The sequence below is a fragment of the Diadema setosum genome, chromosome 15 (assembly GCF_964275005.1).
Source record: "Diadema setosum chromosome 15, eeDiaSeto1, whole genome shotgun sequence".
Taxonomy (NCBI): domain Eukaryota; kingdom Metazoa; phylum Echinodermata; class Echinoidea; order Diadematoida; family Diadematidae; genus Diadema; species Diadema setosum.
In genome coordinates, this window is record NC_092699.1 from 37,056,763 (window position 1) to 37,077,703 (window position 20,941).

At 38.6% G+C, this 20,941-nt stretch overlaps 1 protein-coding gene and 1 pseudogene across 1 annotated transcript; one reads left to right on the forward strand and one right to left on the reverse strand.

Moving 5' to 3' along the window:
* The first annotated feature begins 606 nt into the window (after positions 1-606).
* On the forward strand, positions 607-1,586 carry LOC140238734 (uncharacterized; annotated as a pseudogene).
* A 6,590-nt stretch (positions 1,587-8,176) lies between these two features.
* LOC140238735 (phospholipid scramblase 1-like) lies at positions 8,177-18,029 on the reverse strand. Its single transcript, XM_072318631.1, has 8 exons — positions 17,687-18,029; positions 16,966-17,043; positions 13,689-13,765; positions 12,594-12,724; positions 11,269-11,389; positions 10,402-10,504; positions 9,076-9,134; positions 8,177-8,221 (listed from the first exon to the last, which is right to left on the reverse strand). The coding sequence occupies exons 1-8, from the start codon at positions 17,970-17,972 to the stop codon at positions 8,177-8,179; spliced, it is 900 nt and encodes a 299-aa protein (XP_072174732.1). The 5' UTR covers positions 17,973-18,029.
* Between the last annotated feature and the right edge of the window lie 2,912 nt (positions 18,030-20,941).

Sequence of the window (20,941 nt, forward strand, 5' to 3'; positions counted from 1 at the left end):
TCGCTCTAAAACCACCCAAATGTGGGAACGCCCCCTAAAATTGTCCGCTGATTGGCTAGTGCGATTTGACGTACCAACAGGAAGCCCCCCGCGAAGGCAAGAAGTTCTCACCATTGCCCTAGCGTGTCAATGATAGATAGATTTTCTACTTTTGAATCACAAAATACACAATTTTTGCAAGTAGCACATCCCAAGAAAGGATTTAAATATGTTGTTTATATATTCCAGAAGCGACTTAATGGCGACTCGGACATTTTTCAAGTATTTTACCTATAATAATTTGTCATTTCGGATCATGTTTACATTTTGGAAAAAACTAAACATTTCCTTCAGGAAACAAGACAAGTAGGCGTGTGTGACAGCGTCTTAACTGCTGAATGTACATTGCAACTGGTGAGTGCGTGTGCAGGTCGTAACGACATATTGTTACGGGACACTGGTTAACAGTCTAAATTTATATCGATATCTCGATCCAAGGTAGGTAGATGTTAGAATGTTATATCGATCGTGAGTATCTTATAGCGCTAGCGCTCGCCTCAGCTTAGTTCTAGCTAGCAGCTCTGTCGCTGACCTGTGTAGCTTTAGTTCTAAAATACGTGTGAATAAATGATGGATTCAGACGACGAGATCGAGTCGCCCATTTCATGCCCCGCTACCGTTTCGAGTGAGTCAGAGAGGGAGTCAGAGTCGGATGTCGAGCGAGATGGTGAGGACGAAGATCCCCGATCAAGCAGGAGAAGCAGCCGTTGGCGTTGGTCGGCCTCAACAGCGATTGGGTTTACTCCCGTATAGTATGAACCAGACGCTGCACCTCCCGCCCCCGGAGCAGTCGGCGGTGAGGAAGCTCAGGGGACGGGGTGATGACAACGAGCCCGCAAGATTGGGGAATAACAATTGGTAATTATCTACTTGAGAGTCTATATTCTATATAACCTTAGTAACAGTAGTAGTAGTAATAACAGTAGTATATCTGTATAGGCCAGAAAAAAGTATAAGTCACAAATGTTGGAAGTACAAAACTGCTGCTTGTAAGTTGTAATAATACTCTAGACTCTCTACAATGTACAGGTTTTTACCAATGCCACAGTTAGTTACTGCTTATTGACTTACTGCTATTTGGAATGTGTGGACAAGACAGTAAAGTCACTAAAGACTAAAGTACTGAAGAGGCTGGTGTAGATGTAAATCTCTGTGGCAATAGTTGGCATGTTGAACTTGAAGGATTGGTCTCAATTTATCATTGTGTGGCAGCTCAGTACTACATGACTAAAACTAATTAAGTTACACAACAAGTAAACCTGAATTTACCTGTATTTCTTTCTTCAGGTGCCAATGTGGGAACTGTGTGCCAATGCCTACAACACGGGAGTCATTGTGCTGTCACAAGGCTGACCCGGTCTTAGAGGAGGTCGAGCAGTACAACGACCGGCCGACATGCAGATGCTCAAATAAACTGTATAACAGCACACCCAGGATTTTCCACCGTTTGCCTTGGTGAATGGGTGTTGGAAGCTGCTTATCACCAATATGCTCAACAGTATGGAGAAGGTGCCAGAACCAAAACGGATGCCACAGATAATGAGTGAGTTTGTTTGTCAAATTTTTCAATTTTTCTTCTGAAATAATGCAAATTTGCCATTTTTTATTCCCTTGACAATATGCTGTTTATACTGCCAATTTGCAATTGCACCCATCAAAAGAATGCAATATCTAATTCACCATGTGTGATTTCAGTCCTGCACTCCAGTAATTTATTCAAATATATCGGACCTGTCTTCGTAGATAATGCAAAAGTACATGTAGCCTTGTAGGATATATTTGTATAATCTTTTCATTTTTTATTTCTTGAATGCATAGGGACATTATCACTTTGTGTTATGCGCTGTATAAGCACTGTCAATTATTACACTATTATTATTGTTATTATTATTATTATTATTATTATTATTATTATTATTATTATTTTATGCTGCCATTATACAGTTGTACCAGGTACCCAAAATAATGACTACCATACTCCATGGGTCCCATTCACATTGTCTAATTTAAATCCTATTCTCAAGATAAATTTCTAGATGAACACATGATGTCATATAAAAGGATTATCAAATTTTACTCCTTTTGCATTCCATGATTTCGTTTCACTTTTGTTTCTATATCAGGTGATCAAGACATGTTGCATACACTGGCAACTGGTGAGATGATGCTGGAAATTTGTGGGCCAAAATGTGAGAGTCCTACTGCCATCGTCTGCTGTGAGGAAAATGTGATAAACTTATCCATCAGAAAGAGTGACACGTTTTCATTTTGCATAGGCTGTAATAAGACTGTATATGCAGCACTGATATTGGGTGTAGAATGTGACTTGTCACATTGCGATCTGCTTAACGGGAACATGGTTGTAGAAATGCATCAGATAAGTTTGTACATTGCGAAAGTCACATGCATACTTTGTCAGACACCTTGTCCATTATGTGGTCATACTGATGATATGCAGCTTCCAACACCCACTCATCAAGGCACACAACTGGGAAACATGCTGTTGGACTTCAGCCTCTCTGTACAAATGATCATGTATTATTTTGTTGTAATTTATTGATGCATGTTCAGTGGAACCTCAATATTATAAGCACTGATATGACAAACTGTAGTAATAACAAGATCTTATATATAGGGGTGATATCTCGGGTCCCATTGACCCTCATTATAACAAGGTTCGGCTGCATGTCAAATGCACTCTTGTCTCAATTCTTACTCTTGCTATGCTCTCCCTCTCTCTTTTGTAATGTAGGCCTACTGCATGTTTTAGCAATTGGAAAATCACACTTTCACAACCATACAAGTGAAGATAATTTTGATTGTGTAGAATTGACACGTTGAACAGCTATGTTGTCAGTCATGGTCAGAAGAAATAGATAATGATCTGATACAATTAAGATACTGTGGCCTTTCCGGCAATAGCTTCACAGCCTCTATTTAGAGAACAGGACCAAGTCTAGTTACGAACTCATTGAACTGGAATGTAACTGGCTCATATAGTAATGTTCTGTCATGAACCAGTATACATTTGTCAAACATTCCTTCCAGCTGATTACACTAATTATATTTTGTGAGCAAATGGAAAAAAAAAGTGTGTTGTGTTTTCTATACATACATTTGTAGTTGTAGTAATACAGTACATGTACCGGTAGTGTAAATTGGTTATCCTTATATACAAAAAGAAATGGATTAGCTTCATACAGACCCATGGAAATGCAAAAACATACACATATACACACACCCTCAGTACACTGATGCATATCCAGGCCTGGCATATCAGATACAAACATGCACAAACACACACCAACATCAGACACACATAGGACTAATATATCATTGATATATTTGCCCTATGTTTGTCTGATGCCCCCTTCATAGAATGGATAGATATATCCCCTCATAGATATGCACATACAATGTATTTAAGTAAGATTTCTATGGAATTGTACATCTAGCTGTATGCAATTTGATATTGGTGGGAGTGTTCCAATGATGCCTGATTGAAAGTATTTGTGGGTATGTATGTAGTATGGCAAAGGGTGTGTGTGTGTGTGTGTGTGTGTGTGTGTTGATGTGTGTATAGATAGGAGACTAAAGAAAATTAGTCACAGGGAATGAGGAAAAGATGGGGGAGTGTACTTACAGGAATGAGATTGTAAAACCCTACCAGTGTGTTATCTCCATATCCTAATGTTGGAACAAAATGGGATTTATTCCACTGGAACAATGACAGCTGATCAGTCAAGCATGCATGAGTGACATCCACATTTGAAATCAAATCAGCCCAGAAGAGTTATCTTTTGCACATATATGTACATACTGTATATTTCATATCAATACTATGAGACATTCTCATGTAACATTAAATCAAAAGCTTTGTGATTTTTTTCCTCATACATAAATCTTATCAGTGACATTACAGAACTCAAATTCAGGATAACATAATACATGTGTTGCACGTGTAAATATACAAAACAGTACAGGTGAGTGATGTTATTCAATCTTTCACACAATATTTTAAAATGTGTAAAAATGTGTGAATGTATATGTGAGCATATGTGCATGTGGGTGTTTGCTTGTGTGCACGTTTTCAAAAGTACCTCTGCATGCAGATGTGATATGAATGATTATGAATGTCTGAGTCCCAGTCATAGCAAGATCAATTCATACCAAATTTTCTTAAACTGAGTGACCTTGAAACTGTTCTTTCATAAAGAGACCTGACACCATATTCATAAAAAAACAATGCTTATTTAACTTTTAATGCTTGACTTCAATGATTATGTATGGAGAACCATTATAGAAATCAACAGAATAATTCCCCAACTAGACTTAGCATTGCATTATGAATTTGGTCCCCCCCCCCCCCCTTGTGGAGGCATTCCAAGTCTCAGAACTTGAGTAACAGGGCCCCAGTCTGCTTCAACATGTCAGATGAAGATTATATAAAATGCTAATGCCTTACAGACACACATCTTGTGCTCCTTTTTCATAAATTTGTGAATCATATACCAAGAGTAAATTATTGCATTCCTTCCCAAAACTACAATATTTTTCTCCATCTCTTTTTGAGTGTGTTGTGTTCTATAATGCATACACATTTTATTCTAAATTACCTTGTCAAAGATATTAATATTTGATCATAAGAGTGAGCTCTAATCTTAACAGCAAACATTCAATGGTAAAATCATAGTGTGGGACAGCATTCATGTAGAAATCTTCTAAACTTACCATTACAACACTGAATATCTCTAGAGAATTGTGTTAGCATGCAAGCTCATCTGTCCATAAAAATGGCCATGTATGCTTCAAACATCAACAAAAAAAAAATACAGTTTTCCTTTTGTATCCACATGACTGTTGTATTGTAAATGAATTGTGATTTTGCTATTAAAAGGACAATATTCAACTGGCAAATAAATGATCTTTGAAACACTATATCACATTGGCATCATATTGTTTGTGATGAAATGCAACATACACGTTATACAGACACAATACAACAATGATCACTCATGAATAGAAGGTATAAGAATGCAGGGTATGTGTAACAAAATTTTGAGTGTTTGTATCTACCATCTGACATAAGAACAGATGAAAATAGTCTTCTGAAACATCATTCCGCAACAATTAAACACTATTTGCACAGTATCAAGTATTGAATACATTGTATGAACTTCAATCTCAATTGCAAGGATTCCTGAACCCATCAGATCATTTGTCAGACTGTGCAAATTGTCTCCTTTGATGTTCAATAACTTCCTCCCTTGGATGATACTCAAAGGCATTCACAAGGGGAGGCGTTGAAGGCTGGCAGGGTGCAGGAGTTTTGTCATTGTACTCCACAACAGCAGAAAGGACATCATAACCTGTGCTGTAGAAAATTCAACAGAAAGAAACAAAGAGACACACAAAATAGATGGAATTAAGTTGATAGCACTGGTTTTTAGCAACACATTTCTTGAGGTGTCATGAACAGACACCACCACTTTGATAATGACATCAAAAATCTTTGCAAATTCATATAAAAATTGGGGTTTGCCCTCCTCAATGCAAAGACTTGACTTGAGAATGCACAAGTAGCCATTGGTCATATAGCATGGCAGGTGGAGTGTTGGTCTTCAGAATGGACAACTGACTGCCTCCCTTCTATGACTTCTGATTAGTGGAACAGGCATAAGACCTGCCCCCCCCCCCCCAAAAAAGAGAAAACGTATGTCTAGACCTTTTAAAATTGATCATTTTATGTGTACTCAGTGGTCAAGAAAGCCATGCTTCTACAGAGACAAACAAATAACAAGATGTGTAGTTCACAAATTGTGCCATTCTAATATTTTCCTCTGAGTAATGTGAATTCATTTTCTTCCAATATTGCATAAAATATCTACGCTGTTCTTTACGAACCTTCACGCTAGAAGAGCCAGGATTGTTCGTCTTCACAATCCGGTAGAGCAGATCTCCTGTTGCACCTCTTATCGAGCTCACTGTCTGTCAGAATTTGTGTAGTACACTGTAGTGCAATGCTGCCAGATGAACCCTGTAAGTACATGTAATAATGGCACAGAGAGGAATTGAATTTTTTTTTTAAAATTGTTTATGTAGGCCTGCAAGAATGTGGTTAACTAGATGCATGTAGGAACTCTTGGGAAAAACAAATACCGGTAATCACAAATAATGACTGCCATTAGTACCGGTACCTCCCCACATAACCAGGGCAAGTGAAATTGTAATGATGACAACTGAAAATAACTGACTGCAGAAAGTTCCTTGTCTGATAGGAAAGTGACTTTTTTTTTTCCACATGTAAAATATGAAATCGCATTACATTAGTCAACTAATATAGGCAACATTTTGGGGCAAGAAAAAAAAAATGGACATTGAAGATTTCACTTGCCTAATGGGCAAGTGAAGACAAACAATAATGGCCAGTCCTGGATCAATTACAATCTAATAATATGTTTTGGAACACACCATCCAACCATTCGGCTACAAGTTTTAGAGCTCAATGGGGAAGCAAGGCTGTCATAGCAGAAGTCAGAGTCATAGAATTAACTGTTACTGAATATGTATGATTGATAAGCCTTCTAATGTAGCAGCGATGAAAATATACAGAGCCAGCCAGCCCGGCTGGCTGGCTGGTACGTGCGGTCTCAGTTGGTAACTGTTGACCCCATATGCCCATACAAGTACTACGTGGTATCTAGAATCGATAGCTACACGCAGGTACCGATGTAACTGTGTTGTAGTGAATGTCTTACTAATCTTCGATAAATTTTAGGTCTAGTAATGTAACGTTAGAGGTGTTCACTTCATAGTATAGTACGATTTAATGAGCACACAACTTGACTACTAGTACATTAAAATCCCTCCATGATCTTAATTTTACTGACATTGAGTGATGTTCCACTCAAAACGCTACAGACGGAGCTTATCAACCTATCGAAACCGTGAAACTGTTAGTAGTGATACAGCAATTATAGGCCGACCAGACGCCGTGCGAACCCTGTCGCGATTATTGCAGCGACTGGGCTGTGTATAGTTACGGTACATGTACGATAGCTACTGTATAATAAGAGTCGTCTACACAGTGGCAAAACATACCCGCTTTCTCTGATCCAGCTTCAGAACTGCTGATCCGCTTTGTTTTTCAGCTCTCTGACGATGAGTTTGGCTTCCATTTCCCAGCTTGATAACAGGGATAGCTATGGGCTCCAGGATCCTCTTTTTGGGCGCAAATCCTAGCCGAGTATACAGCACTACTTAGCTCCACTACAAGCGATCACTCCATACGAGGCTGTACAACCTAGTGCGTAGTAACTAATGTACATCGTAGTAGAAGGGACCATCTATCCCACTGGGCTCGCGTCAGCAAATGATTCTCAACGAACCCAATTTTTTCGAGTAGCGTCATCTTTAGGGAAGTTGTGCAGACTTACACCCCATCTTTTGTGTCTTTGCTGCGGTGATGACGGCACACTTCCTCGGCATTTTCTTGAAATACTTTCTCCAACTTTCCTACAAATACCCCGGTACACAAGATCTCTGCACTGTGAAGTACAGTTTAGGCGAGACAGTCGCACTATGAGTTCCTGTTGGTGCGTCACAGTGTCACCTGACAAGGCACGTGACCGGTCCTTGCTTTTTCTGGGGGCGTTCCCGACTACCCGAAAAATGAGCGATTTAGGCGATTTCAACTGAGTTTTTTGAAGTTCACAGATCTCTTTGAAGAAAAGTATATGTGATTTCTAATAGTATTGACACAGTATTTTCATATGATCATGCATTATAAAATTAAAAGACCCGCCCTTTAATGATGACGCAAAAAGGAAAGAATATCTATTTTACACACAAAATAATGTGAATGTGCGCGGTTTTTGTTTCCGATAAACGTGTTTCACAAAGTCAATGTAATGCCTAAGTTTTTGAGATATTTCAAACCTCGATCACAACTACTTACAGCAGTATAATTTTCAAATACTGTAACATTATCTTACAAGGTGTGTCATTAATGGACATTTTGGACAGGGGGTTAAAAAGCAAGACTGTCTACATCCCAGTTAATAAGTCATCTCAGGAGCAGGATCCCTCGGCTCAGCTGCAGCTCGACAAATCTGGCAGAAGTCCAATGGGGCGCCATCTAGCGGTCATTGTTTTGCTTCGGATTTTCGAAGTACATGAAATCCTAATGGGGAAAAGAGCAGAATCAATATAATCAATTAACAATGACAACAATGTAAGCGAAAATTTAATGGAATACGTTCAAAATGGGCAAGTGATAAGTGATATCAAATCTTCATAATATCTCAGATTTTAAATGAATTGCAAATTAACTGCAAAAACTGTTAAGAGTTTCACAATAAATTCAAAGACTAATCTTGTCATTTCAGTAAGATCTGTGAAGATAAATGTGTTTCTAGGAAATTTCTATTTGTACATGTTCATATTGATACAAATTTGCAATTTGATCGAGGCGTATAGATATTGTAATTTGCAATTCTCTGTCTTCAAGGTGCATCATTGCGATTTGCAGACTGAATATTACTTGTCGCTCGAAGTCGCTCATAATTACAATGTCTCTTCTTTTAATGTTTACTTCATTGATATGGAGCAGTGATATCAGTGATTATAGAGTCGTAACATTAAGAAATGTGTTTATAATTGGACATGAGTGATTCCATATATTTTTCATTTCTCCATCAGTTGATTAAGCCCAAAGCATCACTCGCGTGGAAGGGATGTTGAAAGTAAAAAGTATCTATAGGGGAATGTCTCAAAATGTTACTTGTTTTCACAGTTATTGTTTTCATGACACGTACTTTATTTTATTGTTTTTTTTTTGGAGCCGCTGGTGATTGACTGATTGATTACTTTATTGTCTGCAATGAAAATTCGTGTATTGGATCAACAACAATACATGAAATACATACAACTACACCTAAATGCAGACCACAAAGTGCAATTCTGAAACCGAAACTCAAGAAACATTATGAAACGGTGCTAGAAGTTTTACGTTTCCAGTCTGGAACAACAACTCACAATCAGGAATGTGCTTGCGAGGATGAGCGCTTTCACTTTCACGTCCAAATCTTTGGGAACTGATGAAAAAAAAGGAAACATTTTAATGATCACCTTATAAATACGCGTCAAATTTGGTTGACACGGTTATACAAAGGAGGGTGAAATGATTTTTACCTCCCTGTTGTACTTTGAAACCTACACTCAATGCAAAATGTTCTTACGCTTTAATACAAGGACCTAAAATGTGTTTTAAACTCACCCCGGGTAAAATGTACAAACTTGGAAACCGTATGGTACAGAATGGGTGGGAAAGTCCCCCCCCCCCCCAAAGAAAAAACACAAAAAACAAACAAACAAACAAACAAAACAAAACAAAAACAAAACAAAAACAAAACAAAAACAAAACAAAAAACAAAACAAAACAAAAACAAAAACATGAATAAGAATGAGAAAGAATTTCAGATTAGATATGCTTCGTTATGGAGCACCTATTAGATATTTTATCCTCTATAAACTCTGCCAAACAACAATGACCACAGCAACGTATGGTGGTCACACTTCAGAGGTATGTGTAATAATATGTATGGCGCTCAACGTGCTGAAGGTATCTCCGTTTTTATGATAAAATAAAAATATTCACTGATCAAAGTCCTTCTGATTAGCGACTCAGATTCGTCAACTTTTGATTGCAGCTACAATGTACTTCTGATAAAAGGTGATCGAATTCTGCCCAAACTGGACGAGGCATTTTGAAAGGAATAACAGGTAACTCATTCAATGTTCCAAGAAGGATTGGGTTAATTTATAGGAGAGCGGCCGCCTGCGTGTTGTAACACTATTTTGTGTTATCACTGCTATCGTTATCATTTCGAGGATTTTGTTTTCTCATGATCTTTATGAGTTAAATGTACGATTTTATAAATTTATGAATTCATTCTGTATAATATTGGGCAATGGACACAAATGGATTTGTGAGTCAAAAGGACATTATCGTCTTTATTTATATAGAGAACCTGCTAATGGTACTTTATCATTTCAGTTTTGTCTCTCACGTGTTACGACACAGACTTGTCAGGAGGCATAGCTTTCACAAATAGCGTCTGCAATGCCAATATTACAAACACAACGACATAATCCTGTCTTACATGGTAACATGATTCCCACGTCAGAAATTCTATAGAAAAGATTATGAAAAGAAAAGAGCTAAGCAAATACTCATTTAGTTTAGTAAAAGAAGAGAATCAAAGACGAAAGATATTTGTCGTTCCGAAATGAACAGGTGCATGATCGTGTAGGGTATAGAAACTGGTAATGGCATGATTAAAGCCATTGCCAATAACTTACATGTGGCTCCGAAATTGTCTGCTTGTGTGTAGTTCTCCCGGAAAAAGCCTCCCCACTGCTTCGATACCTTGCCTATCTCCTCACTCAGATCATTCGTCAAGATCTGTGAATCAGGAATTCATTCAATATTTCATGCGTAAAATGAAGCAAAACAAGCAACAATATGCGCATGGCCATGAGGATCATCCAAACATTCATTGTCATTGTCATTGTCAAACTTTTGAGCGGTATACCTCAATGTGCTTTGCTTGTTCCACAATGGATAAAACACGTCTTTCATCTACTGTGCATCTTAAAAACCGAGTATTTATTAAATTGGTTGCAATTTAATTGGTTGCAGAAGTGACATATCATGTATATTGTCTTGATTGTCACTGGCTAAGAATGATTAGGTACAGAATATAAATGACTAGTTAAAGAGTACAAATTATCAATGACAGAGATTAAACGACTATTTCACAGAGTATAAAGACTAGTTACAGGGTACAATGACAGGGATTTAACAACTATTTAACAGAGTATAAATTACTAGTTACAGAGTACAAATTACTAATGACAGGGAGTAAACAACTATTTCACAGAGTAAAAATGATAAATGACTAGTTACAGAGAACAAATTACTAATGACAGGGATCAAACGACTATTTCACAGAGTATAAAATCTTAATGACTAGATACAGAGTACAAATTACTAATGACAGGAATTAAACAACTATTTCACAGAGTATAAATGACTAGTTACATAGTACAAATTACGAATGACATGGATTAAACGACTATTTCACAAAGTATAAATGACTAGTTAGAGTGTAAAAATATTCGTATATGGATTAAGATGAGAGACGGGGTAATAGCAGCTAAGCTTACGTTGAATTCGATGTCACCCGTGCAACAAATGGTTTGACATCTGCACCAGGGCCCACGGATCTTCAACACAGTCTCGTTCTCCGCATTGCAGACGTCGAAATGAGGAGATATGAAACTCCGTCTGTCTCACGGGACAAGACAAATACAGGGGGAAAAAGAATATTTGAACTAGCAGATCAAACGACAGAAGATGCATTCTTTATTCCGTAGTTCATGTCCACCATCGTGCGGTTCAAAGATTAAGTCTTAAGGGATTTCTGAGGTTTCCAATATCTGCATCCAGAACTAATCACATACTACAGTACTGCTCGCATTATCTACTCCATAGTTTTGTGCTTCTAGAAATTGAAATGAATTTCTTGGCTTGATTTACACTAAAATAGATATATAAAAACGCATAAAATTGGGAAAACAACTACAGATCCTCATTTTTTCGTTTCATATTACATTTTGATTTGCACGCAGGAAGAGCCGCGTTGGGATAACTCTTTCACAGCGGTTCGTCATCCCTTAAAAACACCAATGCTTGTGAGGCTTTCCATTCGTTTTATTCAAAATGTACAAATCTGGTAGGATGACAGACAGATAGCTCACTGACGACGGTTTTACCTTGACGATATCGTGAGTGAGCAAGCAGATTAACGTCGGGAAGGTTGAAAGATGAAAATATTTAAAGCACTGTGTTCATGTTTTCTGAATGCAATGAGAGCATTTCATATTTCAAGAGATTTTTGTTTGTTTGTTTGTTTGTTTGTTTGTTTCCAATGAGTAAATGCCCAGAGGACTACATCATTGATTGCCTTGCTGTAACGTTGCGTTCTCTTCACATCACGTTTGCCATAAAGATGACAACATACACCTTTAAGTTCCAAATCTCTTGAGTGCCTGATGAGGTGATGCACTCAAAACTACAGACTACCTCGCCTAAGTCGAATAATAAAAAAAAAAAAAATCCTTCGACTCGACTTTTTGAAACGTGAAATTCGACTTAAACAATAGAATTGACACATGTTTGTCATCTATCTGGGTATGAGTTTTTCTTTGACTCATGCAATTTTTCGATTTACGCGACGTCGACTGTATCACCTTATCCTCTGTAAGGTCTAAAGGCCTCCTGGAATGTTCTAGGTATTGTATGGTAAACCCGGAGCAGGCTCTTTTATCACGAACGAATGTTCGTTGCTGACCTACACCCCTCCTTTGGGAGTCAAAACCTGTTAATGCCCTCCATCTTATATGTTATGTTCTCTGACCTCTGAAGTTTTCTATCGTTGGTAGAGTTCAGTGCACACCCTATACTCTGATTGGACAATATCTCAACTTACGACTGCTTGACGTAGCCAATGGGAGAGCCGGGCGGGGCTTCCACTGTAATCATGTAGGCGCAATAGTTGTCATTGGCACACCAGCAGCATCCGGCGCAACATTTGAACTCTCGAAACACTCGAATCACTTCCTGTGGGGTCAAGTTGGAAGTTTGCAAGAATTATAGAAGAACTATATGAATAATCACTCCATATATATATCACATACATTGATGTTTTGTTCTATGGGATTATCTTCTTCTTTGAGTGAATACAAATTCCCTTCAACTGACAATAAATGTGAAGTCACAACATGTCAGATGCTGAAATCTCAATTCCCTATCGTTTTCAGGAAAAGCTTAATTAACATTTGCTTGGAAGAATGCGTGCTCCTTGCGGCCTTCTTGTCAAACAAGTAGTATCTATTATGGTCTAGCCAATTCATAGGATCCCATGATGAGCCGAGAACGGAATAGACCTGCTCATATTTCTTATATAATCCATCCCATGACAAACTAAATTTGGACTTTTGCCTAATCCCTGTTAGATTAAGAAATATCGACATGATAATGGACTAAGCTCTGTCATAGAGATTACAATATTCACAAAACAGCGAGAAGGTAGACTGCCTAACATCTTCTGAGCTTAAATCTTAAAGGGATATACAGTAGACTCCCGTTATAACGAAATCCTCGGGACCGGCAGTTTTTTTTTCGCTTTATCGAAATTTCGTTATAACCGAACAAATAAACAATAAAAATACATAGAGTGGATAATTTTGCGGCCTTAATTTTCACTTCATTGTAACCGCGGAATCTCGTTTTAACCGTGTTCGTTATAACGGGAGTGCACTGTCAGTGACTGTATACAGTGTTACCACTGTTTCCACATATTTTTTTCTAAGTCAAACTGCCGTGTTTAGACAAAAATATTTGCCTTTTATGATTCATTTATGAATCATTAATATATTCGCATGTGTTTTCTATGCATTATCGTTCACACTGATTATGAAAGGTGGAAATCAATACACAATAAAAACATACAAATTACAAAGGAAGGTTGCGAGGTCAAAGAGCATGAAAGAAAATAGAGTGATGGAAAGGAAAATCTAAATACCCTGCTAAAGTTGTCCAGGATATGGAATTCAAATCCTCTGGCGGCTCCACACATGATACGCATGCACGGATCGGACTCTGCAAAACAACAACAGTACAATTTAGATTAGTTTGAGTGAGAGTGCCAAGATGATAACAATTCTCACATATCGTCATGACACATAACACGTAACACATACAAATGAAAACCGCGTATACGTATTACAAACTTGGAACAAGTAAAAACAACTGCAATGTTTTGAGGAAGTTCACTTTTTCAGTAAGAATAAAATAACATGGTGACGTAAACTCATGGGAGGATAAAGCATTAACGCAAATTATCACAGACACATTTCACAAACATCTTCCTTATCAGAAATAAACAGCATGGCATGCATGAATCAACCCCATACATGTGATCAACGGCGTAAATCCGTACTGAGGAGTGGGGGGGGGGGGGGAATGGTCACCATCACCACGATTACAAGCCCATAACCGAACCGGCGCAGCCTTGGGGGGGGGGGGGGGGGGGGGGAAGGGAAGCTTGGTGAACCCCCTCCCCCCCCCCCACACACACACACTTTACAGGGATCGGATGTCCCACTCTTTTGCATGGAATAAGTTATAGTGGGAGGAAAGTGGCAGCAAAAATATGAAGACGTTTTGTTCTTGTTGCTTTTTTGTTTTTGCTTGTCATATGACTTTCGGCGGAATATGAGACCTTAAAAGTATGAAAACATTTTTCTTTTTGTTTTTGAAATATCTGTGAGAGGGAGCGCAACGACCGAACGGGGGGAGGGTGTGTATCCCTCTCCCACACGAGGAAGATTTTGCATTTTCAGACCTGAAATTCAGCGATCTGGTGCACACTTTTGGTGAAATTTTGTTTTCTTTTCTTTAAAAACAATAAGAAAATGAAATATTCACAATATATTACTGAATGACTAAATCGTGGTATTTCAGCTCTTGCTCCGCCTGTGCGACATCACTGTGAAGGCCTACTAAATAATGGGGCCTATCACCGGCGTAGACAGGATTTGATCTTAGGAGGAGCGGTTATGTGCCACGGAGGGAGCGAAGCAAGCGAGGGGGGGGGGGGGGTATGGTAGGGAGGTTTCCCCCTCCCACGATGAAATCTTTTTGCATTAATAATTTAGACATTTTACAGTCCCAAAACTGCCGTTTGTAGCTATATTCTTCGCTTTGGAAATTAAGGGGGGCCGCACCGGGCGCAACTGCTGTCAATCACTGGCAGCAACATCAGGAGAATGACATAGTGGTTAAATGCGAGCGAGCGGAGCGAGCGAGCTTGAAAATGTTTGATATTTTACAGTCTAAAAAACTGTCCTTTGTGGATGTATTTTTTTTTTTTTTTTTGCTTTGGAAATTAAGGGGGGCGCACCGGGCGTAAACTGCTGGCAATTACTGGCAGCAACATCATGAGAATGGCATAATGATTAAATGCGAGGGAACGAAGCGAGTAAGCTTGAAAATTTTGACATTTTACAGTCTAAAAAACTGTCGTTTGTGGCTGTATTTTTCCGCTTTGAAAATTAAGGGGGCGCACCGGGCGAAAACTACTGGCAAATACTGGCAGCAGCATCAGGAGGATGGCATAATGGTTAAATGCGAGCGAGCGAAGCGATCGAGCTTCAAAATTTTGACATTTTGCAGTCCCAAAACAGCCGCTTGTAGTTATATTTTTCGCTTTGGAAATTAAGGGGGGCGCACCGGGCGAAAACTGCTGGCAATTACTGGCAGCAACACAGGGAGAATGGAATAATGATTAGTAATGCGAGCGAGCGAAGCGAGAGAGCTTCAAAATTTTGACATTTTACAGTCCCAAAACTGCCGTTTGTAGCTATATTTTTCGCTTTGGCAATTAAGGGGGGCGCACCGGGGCAACTGCTGTCAGTCACTGGCAGCAACATCAGGAGAATGGCATAGCGGTTGAATGCGAGCGAGCGGAGCGAGCGAGCTTTAAAATTTTGACATTTTACACTCCAAAAACTGCCGTTTGTAGCTATATTTTTCGCTTTTGTTTGTCCCACTTTTATGGGGGAACCACCCCCCCCCCCATCGACGCCTCTTCATAATATGAGGGTTGCTCCACGCTCTTTGATAAATTAGGGAAATATACGTCAATATCAAAAGTGTACAAAGTTTATCGAAAGGGATCCTGTATAGCAGAGCATTTGCATGTTTATGATTGCAATACAACGATCTGGTGCATAATTCTGGCGATATTTGGACAATATTTTCCATTAAGAAAGTTCGAGATTTGTCCTCATCTCAGGAAATAAATGATTTGTCTGCCTAAACACATCCGTATAGGGGCGGGGCAAACGCCCCTTTGACCCCCCCCCCCCCAATAGATTCGACGCCCCTGATCTTCCCTTGGTATGCCCAAAGATGTATCCTGACTGAGTCATCAGTCACTGTCGTTTCTCAATAATGATTCAGGAAATGGATGGAGTTCAATTATGGCGATATATTTTTTGTTATTGTTCTTTTGTTTGTTTTCGTACATATTTTGCAGATGGTCCCCAGTTACTCGCGTCATAGGATGTTTACATGTAGGCCTATACTATTTGACGTTGTCAACGTCTGAGCCATACCTCGCAGTGTATGTCGATGTTACTTTCTTCGCGAGCGAGCGAAGCGAGCGAGCGCCTGAGAAAATTGTGTATACATTTTCCTACAAGATAGCATATATTGTTCAGCTCTGTTACCTGTCTGAAGGCCGGCGTACAAACGTCATGCAATATGCCAAAATTGATACATATCACATTTCTGCTTCCTCCATTTTTTTCCTAAAAATTCGGGGGGGGGGATGATTATACAGGCCATCCCCCCCCCCTCCTCCATTTCAGGGGGGATATATCCCCCCATCCCCCCCCCCCCGGGATTTACGCCCATGCATGTGATATACATTTTGCATTTTATGGGCTCACTTCGCTCCATCGGCCTCCACAATCATCTTTAAACCAAATATTATGAATAATTTTGTTCTCCTGAAAATCAGACAGCTATAAGACCGAAGTTTGCCTGGTGTGGAAGCAACCAGTGGACGAAACCAGGTTCCAAACTCCTGACATTTGTTTATAAAGTACAGCTGAAATGACTAGATTACTTTCTCCACAAATGTACACTATATGGGCTTAGAAATACTCACCAAATGTAAACTGGCCTATTACAACTTCATGTACATGTACTTCTCTCGAGAGGGGATCCGAACAAACTGACACCCCACCCCCCCCCCAAAAAAAAAGAACACCGAGACGTATCGTGGCACTTACCTTCCGTTGCAAAGAAAACCTGTTGTCCCACGTTGTTTTTGATGAGATATTTGTTTGCAAAATCGACATTTAGTAATACTAAAGAGGAGAAAAGGGAGAGAAAAACAGAGGAAAAGATTGCGCATTCATCGCACTACCTAGAGAAATTATTCGTGTGTGTAGATTTCATGGGTCCATGTGTAAGATGCTAACTTTATAAAAAGTTTGCCTTTATTTTATCATTACCGCGCCAAGAAATCGAAATAATAAGACATGACAAAGTTGATTGAGATGAAATTTGATATTTAGACTTGGTTGATTTCAGAAATTTATGAATAGATATGAAGAAAATGTTTGAGAATGTGGATTTGTTTTTAGTGACTGGGAAGGGGTTTTCATTGAAAAGAGCTGTGAGCGACACGTTATGTTGACAAAATAACTTTAAAACAAAATATCGATGAAACGACGACAAATATATCATATTTCGGTATCTATCAGATTCTATATTCTACATTCTATCCTGTATTTATCGGTCTAATTGCATATATATCTATATAGTAATAATATACATGTACTTAGGTATATTGCATATTTCATGCAGTTACTTGTGTTTATGTGTATACATATTTCTTTATAATTCGAGAGAAAAAGGATGTGTGAAATATACAAACTTATACTGATATATACTGCCTGACAATAAAAGCCTAGGGTTCTCTGACTGCACGCTGCGGCGAGAGCTCACCCTCTGCAAGTTCTATTTGTTGATGTATGAGGAGTTGGTCCAACTGAGACAGGTATTCCAGTCCGGGGGGACAACCCGGTATACTGGGAGGAGCCGGCATCATGACAATCGGTGCCGGCTGTCCAGGAAGTGGCATCGGCTGCGCCATTGGTTGTCCGGGTTGCATCATTGGTTGTCCCATCGGTTGCCCAGGCTGCATCATCGGTTGCCCCGGTTGCATCATCGGTTGCCCCGGTTGCATCATCGGTTGCCCAGGTTGCATCATAGGTTGCCCCGCCTGTCCCATGTACGGTTGGCCGGGATACGCACCAGGCGGACCCTGCTGCGGCTGGCCCGGGTACTGCGCCATAGCGATGCCCTGCTGCGGTGGATATGTACCAGGAACCATTTGCGGCTGAGCCGCGGGGTTCCCATCGGGTGGGAGTTCACCCTTCTCTTGATTGGGGTTCTCCTTCGTTAATCAACAGAATGTAAATTGTAAAATAATAAATATAATAATACATACAATAACAGAAATAATTACATTTATACTGCGATTCATATTCGGGCGTGTTTCTGTAAGCGTATTGACAAACAGAACAGAAAAAAATGAATTACAAGACACAGAATATTAGTTACGAAAATTGTGATAAATTATGGCAAAAAGGAGAGAGAAAATATCATGAGTGATTGAATGAGTAGGACAGTCATGGACAGTATTGAGCATCGATTTAAACTTGTCTACGCTTCCCATTATGCATATTCAATTTACAGGTGTATTAGATATGATCACATTGGAATTTTCCACTTGTTGGACTTCGAATGTTATTATAAGAAGAAGGATTGTATCACATTGTATACACTGACGATGGCCCGAGCCGGGCCGAAAATTTTGTGAATAAAAAACCTTCTTGTTGGAACTACATAATGACGTATTCGAGACTCCTTCTTCTTCTTTATATATATACGGGTGGTGTAATAGTCATCTATTATTATTTCTCCTATTCTGTTAGTCTAATTTTTATACACTTCTTAATGTAACAAATAGAAGGGCGAAGGTATATCGAAATAGCCCGTTGTTAACACACAGACACACATCACATTCAGGTAAGTCACCTGGTTTAATCAGACAAGACATCGCGTATCCAAACAATATACCATGCACACAAGACTAAACTATAATGGAATCATTCCTATATGATCATAACTCGAAAAATAAAATATCATATTTGCTTGCACAATGCAGTGACGTAGGGCCGGGCAGAGGGTAAGACATAATGGGTCCAAACGACTCTGAGAAACAATTAAGTGCCCCAGGCCATCAAGCTAAATGTGTTCTTCTTTCTGCGGCGGTTGTTTGTTTGCAAACAATCTATTGGACATCCACTGATCAAAGGTTGATCTACAAAATTAGCAAGCCTTCGTTTCCCCAGGTAATGCCATCTTAACGCAAATCAGCAATTTATAATCATTTCAAGCTGTTGTACGTACTCTTGGCATGCATTAGATTAGTGCTCCACCCCCCCCCCCCGAAAAAAAAAATGAAACTGTAATGTCATAGTTGTCAAGTTCAAATACAATTACTGTAAAATCCCAAGAAGACAATCAAATTGGCATAAAAATATTGAAAAGAAATTTCCATTCCTTGCCTTTCTTTTATGTCGGCTACCACTACTTGAATAGAATTGGGAACAAAAATTCAAAACATGAAAGAAGTGACAATTATATTATGAAAAAACTGACTGTAATCAATATCGTCTTTTCTCTCACACAGAAACAAGCATAATCTTTATTCACTTTGTTCGTTGTAAACTATGATACAATGTATAGAGCCGTTGCGGTTTAACGGACAGGACAATGAACGCTAAATCAAGAGGTCTATAGTTCGAATCCTCTGGCAGCTTCGGTTGTGCCCCGCCTTGAGCAAAGCACTTTATCCTCATGACCTAATTATTCGGGGATACGCATAAAGTGCTGATACGCTGCGCAGACGCTGGACAAAAATCATTCAAGGTCAAAGGTAAAAGGATGCTGAATCTTGATTAAAAAATGATACTTTCCAGCTGTAACTGCATTAAGAACTTTGTAGCAAATGGTAGAAATTGCATAAAGCAACTGTTTATACATATTGTTTACAAAAAAAAATAGTGTGATAAAGAGGTGTATTATCAGGATTTTAGTCATTTGAGGTCGGAATGGATTGTGCGTATGTGTGTGTGTGTTTATGTGTATGTGTTTTGTGGAAAGGTAGAAATGAACAGATAATAAAATTTGTTTCCATGGCCAAATCAGATGCAATGGCTCAGAGATAAATGTCAACGGTCACTGTTTTCAGATACAAAATGATTTTCAGCCATAACTTCACCCAGTACTGTGTAATGGTAATATCAAGATTTATGATTCAAATTTATTTTCATTTCCATAAACAGATAAAGTATATGCATGTATGTAATGTATAAGCAGAACATATTTGTAACAATAGCAAAAACGTGTAAATTGACAAAATACATGAGAAAATGAGTAACAATGAAGAAAACACATTGTATTTTTTTAAATGTATATATATATATATATATATATATATATATATATATATATATATATACCAATAGGTATATTACATAATATGCATATAGTACAAGCAAATTAAGGATGGGAATGGAAATGGAGGGTCCCACTAAATATCATCTAATCATAAGAAAAAAAAAAGATATAGTTATATGTGAGGTTATATGCAGGGTATTTTTTTTTTTCGTAAACATGGTAAAACTGTTGTCAACTCTTGCTATTCGACAAAAGTGGAGTCATAAAACAACGGATTTCACAGATTTTGATCAGCAGTTATCGGGAAATGTTTATTGAATCTAAATCAAGCCTTGTATGGCATGGGTCGGACAATGGTCAGTTTTGTTTACCAATGACCAGTTGAAATCGCGGACTTTTGTTTGTGTGCAAAGAGTACAATGACGAAACATCAAACCTTTACTAATAAAACACAGGGATGCGATGAAATGTCTCCTTTACAACCGGATTAAAGTCCAGCACTTTGGTCATAAATATAACAAAGCCACATGCATAATGAAATCAGCTATTATAGTAATTACGCACGCTCGCTCACATTGTAAACAATAAGTAAAACGTATTTTCGTCGTATATTCGGGCATTTCTATCAAAATGAAACGAGTCCTTCATATAGAATTGTACCCATCATCCCCATTCGTATATCAAAGAAGATGAAAGATAAAAAGGATAAGCACTAATTATTTCTCGGCGAGA